The 5,910-nt window shown below is 30.9% G+C and overlaps 1 protein-coding gene across 1 annotated transcript; it reads right to left on the bottom strand.

Annotated features, from left to right (window-relative positions):
- Positions 1-388: 388 nt before the first annotated feature.
- Positions 389-5,261, bottom strand: LOC18046698 (protein DOWNY MILDEW RESISTANCE 6). Its single transcript, XM_006441630.2, has 11 exons — positions 5,041-5,261; positions 4,746-4,941; positions 3,828-3,923; positions 2,567-2,618; positions 2,327-2,448; positions 2,125-2,228; positions 1,968-2,026; positions 1,796-1,852; positions 1,498-1,540; positions 906-985; positions 389-510 (listed from the first exon to the last, which is right to left on the bottom strand). Exons 1-11 carry the CDS (start codon positions 5,140-5,142, stop codon positions 420-422), a joined length of 1,002 nt encoding a protein of 333 aa, XP_006441693.1. The 5' UTR covers positions 5,143-5,261; the 3' UTR covers positions 389-419.
- Between the last annotated feature and the right edge of the window lie 649 nt (positions 5,262-5,910).

Raw genomic sequence — 5,910 nt, forward strand, 5'->3', positions numbered from 1 at the left:
AAAACTCTCCCAACAAGTGTCTGCTTCTTTAATATGCATGCATTTATACAGACCAGTCACATGGGTAGAGTTATCAAATTTATGCATTACTTAAAAGGAAAGTCTCAAAAGAGTATTTTATAGCCTCACTTAGAATTCACTCAGAGATTATTATTATTATTATTTAATTGTTATGCCATTCACTTTTCGATTATCGAATGCATCTCCCTGAAATTGGACCTTGACCTCTTATATTTACGGTAAAAGACTAAACTAACTAGGCTATACTTTAGGAATAATTCGGAGAAATTCCATTACATCATCAAATTCAAAAATACAATTTTTATTACGTCATTAATTATGTCGAAATTTACTCGCATATTTTGATCTAGATTTATTCAACAGCGTTTTCAACATCACATCCAAGGTTTGCGTCCAAATCAAGCTTCTGTGATGTCTCTTGCGGTTTTACCATCAGCAACATTCTTGAAGATAATGTTGAAAAGATCTTTGCATTTGATGGGGGGATACCTGAAAAGATAATAATAAAAATAAGTGTCATTATTGAGGATAACATTATATTTTCTTAATAACAACAAAATGAGTAACATGTTTACACAGAATAGCTTTTGGGCTAGATTACTCATGGTAAGGGTGGAAAAATGTTTTTTTTTTTTTTTTGAGTTTTATTTTGGACAAATAAAATATCTGTATAATGTTGGACAATAGATCTAGTTCGATCAATAAATTAAGCATGCCATTATATATAACAATTTCTCAAAAACTTTTCATAGGAAAAATACATTCTAAAGAACAAAAATAGTTATTTAATTGAAAAACAGATTAATGGAAAGAATTAATGGCATTAAAGAAGCTTTTCAATCTGAAGATTATTTCATAGAACAAAACTAAGGCTATCGACTTACTTGGGAGGTTTTTCTTCTGATTTGCATGTCGGAAAGCACTCAATCATGGCATCGTTACTTGGATATACAAAATAGGCAATCTGTCCGAGAAAGAAGGAAAATTAATTACCACAAAATAACAAAAGGGAGAGAAAGGTTTGATATGTTATAAATGATACGATAACTAGAACGTTTGTTTCATTTTTTTAGTAGTTTAATTTTGAAAGCAGGCAAAGTGTTTAATAAACATCTACAATTAAAATTTAATGATACAGTTTATTATTTTCTAAAGCTATTTAGTGAAAAAAAAATAGAGCTCTATAATTGATATTAAGTATTTTAAATTAGCAGCTAGTGTTATTTATCAAACACCCGTAAATTTTTTTCTTAATAATTAAAATTTATCTTGCATAATAGTTGTGGCATAAAAATCGCAACATGACAATATTAAATGAATCATCAAAACATCAATGATAATGAAGTGCCTTCAGGTTTTGAAAACCATAAAATTAGTAAAAATTAATCATTCAATTTATAAATGGCACGAATAATTCATTGGTATTTGAAGTATTACTTATAAAGAGAAGTAGAAAGAGTATATTATTAGTCTTACGGTGTATCGCTCTTGGCGAAACAGGACTCTGTGCATTGTGGACCTACGCTCAAGTTCAAGAATAAAATTGTTAGATACAGGATGAATATATATATATATATATATATATAATAAAAAATTGGCTAGTTTTTGTAGATGCAATCATCAACGAAATTGTTGATGTTTCAAGCAAAAATTTTTGCTCAAATTGAATGAGTCATTCAATTTTCTTCGGAATTTTTTTCTTCCACCACCATGTTTATCGGAACTACATTAAAATTTCTAGGAGAACTCATTAGAAATCCAACATGAATCTTACCTGAAAACACAATTGCTCATCCTCTCCAACATATCTCCAATATTGACAATAAAAGCACTGAAAATGAAATACTTAATTAGAGAATGCTGTCAAACTTTAATTAATTAAAAAAAAGTATATTATGCATCAAATTTTTAGTGAGAGCAAATTGTTTTTCTCATGATTAACTTACTCTTTTAACGGTGCTACATTTTCCCATACTCGAGGATTAGCATGTATGTTTCTGCATATCTGAAATAATGATAACAAAAATTTCATTAAAATACAAAGGTATAGTAGTGAATTGTATGTATGATATTGTTTACGGAAATTGAATTTTTTTTCCGTACTTGAAGACCTGGGACTTCATCCGTTGCCAAAAGGGTAATTAGGGAAGGGTCACTATGAGCTGGGGTTCCAAGAATGTACTCCTTTGAAGGATCAGCATCTTGGACTAAATATACAAGAAAAATATGAATGCGAGTTAAGTAAATCTGAAGATAGTACTTGGAATTAATTGCAACAAAAATTAGGGATGATCAGAGACATAACCTCCATAATGATTAAATGAGACGTATGGCATAGCGTTGCCAAGAATTTCTGGTTTATCGAAGAAATCAACATCGAGATCAAGAGCCAGGGCTATTATTCTTCCAATTTTTCTTCCCGAATTTCTGAAATAAAAAATGGCAAATGTAATTAATCATGAGCAGTAGAATGCTCTTGGTATTAATCAATTAATCTTTGGGAGAACGACCCATAAGGTTCTTAATATTTCTCGTGAAAACTTACAATGCTTCTTGTTGGTATCTCAGCATCGTCTCTTTCCATCCAGGCAAAACATCTAAAACAACATCACATAAACAATTGCTTAAAAAATATACAGCATTGGAAATTAATACACATATCTTCGAGCAATTCTTACAAAAAAAATTAGTTGCTTAGAATCAATTGTTCATCAATTATGATTTTTTTCTTCTTTTTTTTTCTTCTTTGAAGGGGAATCCGAGCAAATCACTTTTTATTTAATTCTTTTTTATTAGATGTTCTATATATTTTTAGGAATACCAACTCCTATACGATCTTAACTAGTATAAATTCATGTGTATTGTTTTATTACTACACGTACACCTAAATCGGAAATCTGGTGGAAAAATTGTCAAAGTAGAACCAGGGGGAGACTAAAAGTTAGATAATATATTGACAAAAATGGAATACAGGCTGGATCCATTTTAATTTGTTGACAATTAAGTGAAATTATTTTTGTTGGACATGGCTGAGAAAGCCTGTCCAAACCGAATATGTTTCATAAATACTCAGGCCAGGTTTGTGCTTCACCTAAAAGCCCGAGCCCAGTCCAAAATCCTAAAAATACTTTAAAAATTAAATAAATTAAAATATATATATTTTTTTTTTATATTTTAACCCACACATAGCATATATTTATAGTTCTAAATTTTATAAGCTCAGTTTTTAAATCCTAAACCAAGAAAAAATAAAAAAAAAATTATACATTATAAATTTATGAAACATAATGAAAAAAAAAATTGAAAAAATATTTGACGTAAAATTTAGACTTTTTAACCTAGTCCGAGGAAAGTCCAATATGAGTGGGGCCGAGCTTGCCTAGACAAAAGACATGCCAGGATGATTGACAAATCGAACCCGAAGCCTGACATTTTACTGATCCTAATTTTTATCAGTATTTTATCTAACTTTTTGTCTCCCCATAATTTTTTAATGTAAGCCTATATAAGTAACCTTTTTGTGGGACCTGTCTGTCACTACTTTATGACCCCACAACCTGAGTCCACAACATTAATTTTTATTATTAAAGTTTCTATTTAGTGCTCTTATTCTTTTTTTTTGATAGGAAAGTAAAACTTTCATTTAGTGCTCTTATTCTATTTGAGCGGTGCGGTAGCTGTTTTCTGAGGATAAGGTTCAATGTATATTTTTTTTTCGATAATCGAATTTTTTGGAAAGTGAAATAAGAAAATAAGAAGAAGGGGATGGAGAAGAATAAAAGAATGAGTAAATTCTAGCTAATTACCAGCCGAAGGCCAAACGTTTGGGCCGCATAAAGGCTTTTCTGGATCAAGATCATCTTCAGTTTCGGGACCAACTAAACTGTATGCCTCTCCATGAGCTTTGACAGTCAAAATAACAAAATAAAAGAATTGAAAATGACCAAAAGTTCCATCAAGAAAATTTTTTGACTTGCGCATCTGATTAAAAGCAATAATAATAATAATAAATTGAACATAACAAAGAAGAAAACAGCTCTACTATGGTACTTTAAGTGTACTGTAAACATTAGATGGTCAGAAGTCAATAAAATTAATAAAATCCAATCATTTAATAGTGTTAGATGGTGGAGTGTGATATTTCTAAATTACCGTAGTCAAAACAAAAAAAAAGATATAAAATACAAAAGCAATCGATTTGAACCACACGTTTTTTTTATTTTCAATAATAAGTACAAGTTCGTTCATCTCTAACAAATGAGTCCTTGACATGACACCTAATGAAAATACGAAATAAAAATTACAATAACATTTAGTGTTCAGGCATACTCCAAGATGGTGATGGTCAAAAGTTATTGCGAGGTTAGTGAGATAGTTTAATGAATTAAGCGTTATGAATCCATTCATTATTATTTTGCAAAACTATAAATTTTGTCAACTTTAAGTTACTACCTATTTTTTGAAGGGAGATTTGACACTTTCTCCCTATGGTCTTTAGATTTTAACACTAACTTCATGTAATATTTATAATACACTGTTGTCCTCTAAATATCGAAACTTCAACCAAAAATAGTAATTGTCTTGTGGCTCGCATCAGCTTCTTGGTGAAAATCTTGACAATAAGAGTAAGTATCTGATGGAGTAAAACCCACAAGCTACAGGAAATAAATGTTAAAACTTAAAAACTGTAAGAGAAAAATGTCGTGATTGAAATCGCTGCTGACCTTGTTGATTAGTTTCTTGATCAAAGAACTGATTTTTCAAAGGTTGCTTGTAGCCTCGGTTTCTCTCTACCCAGAGCTTCATCTTTTCATCGAATGGCAACTCAAAAAACTTCTTGCTTTGGGCAAAAACTTCATCCATAAATTCCTTGCTTATCCCATGATTTATTACGTAGAAAAATCCTGAATCCATGCATGCCTGACTTTTTTTTTCCCCCAAATAACAAAAAGAATGAAGTTAACGATCAATCTACAAATATTAATTAATCAAATGCACTTATAGAACATATTGATTCACCTGTTTGAGTGAAGCAGCTGATTTTTGGATATCAGGGTCTGAGAGATCGATGCAATTGAGGGCTGCTGACACTTTGGTTTCCAAGCCATTTTGATCCGCCATTTTTAATCCTGTAAGCAACTTAACCTTCAAATTTCTTGAGGCTGATAGACTATTTGTGCTAGAATTAAATGCTGAATTTAAAGGACAAAGAAAGTAACGACACTTAGAAGAGGAGAGACAATCATTGATTAATGAAGGTATATATGTTCCATTAGTAAGTACCAGCTACCTTGTTAAATAAAGTTTTGAGTTATTGCTAGATTTATTCTGACAAAAATAGCAAAATATATAAAAGTTAAATCACTAAGAAATGGCACGCCAATCTCATCCAGTCAAGTATAGACAACTTTAAAAAAAGAAAATCAACTATCACTGTTATATATGATACTTTTTTTGTTTTTTTGATCGACACTGTTATATATGATGCTTAAAGTAATACAAATAAATTAATTGCAAATTCGCACGCCGATTTTGACTTCTGAACTGTCCAACTTAACTTTCCACTTAAACTCCTGGCCTTATATTTTGCAAAATAAATAAATAAATCTCAATCCAACCATTAACAATTTGACAATAAATTATGGATAAATTTGGTAAGCTCTGTTGGCAAGTTTCAGAAATGCCGATGATGAATCTGCTATTATTGTCGTTGTCCGTCGATATTAGGAGTAAAGGCTTAAGCCCAAGGCCAATAGCTTGGCAATCTGTGATTCATTACCTTAGCTTAAGTTCTGAGAAGTTGCCGCTTCAGCCTTGCTCGAAGTGGTAGGCTGCTGCCCTCACAAGCATTATTTTTGCAAACTTAATCGGTGAGGATTATCAACATCC

This window comes from Citrus clementina, unplaced genomic scaffold (genome assembly GCF_000493195.1).
Source record: "Citrus clementina cultivar Clemenules unplaced genomic scaffold, Citrus_clementina_v1.0 scaffold_3, whole genome shotgun sequence".
Taxonomy (NCBI): Eukaryota; Viridiplantae; Streptophyta; class Magnoliopsida; order Sapindales; family Rutaceae; genus Citrus; species Citrus x clementina.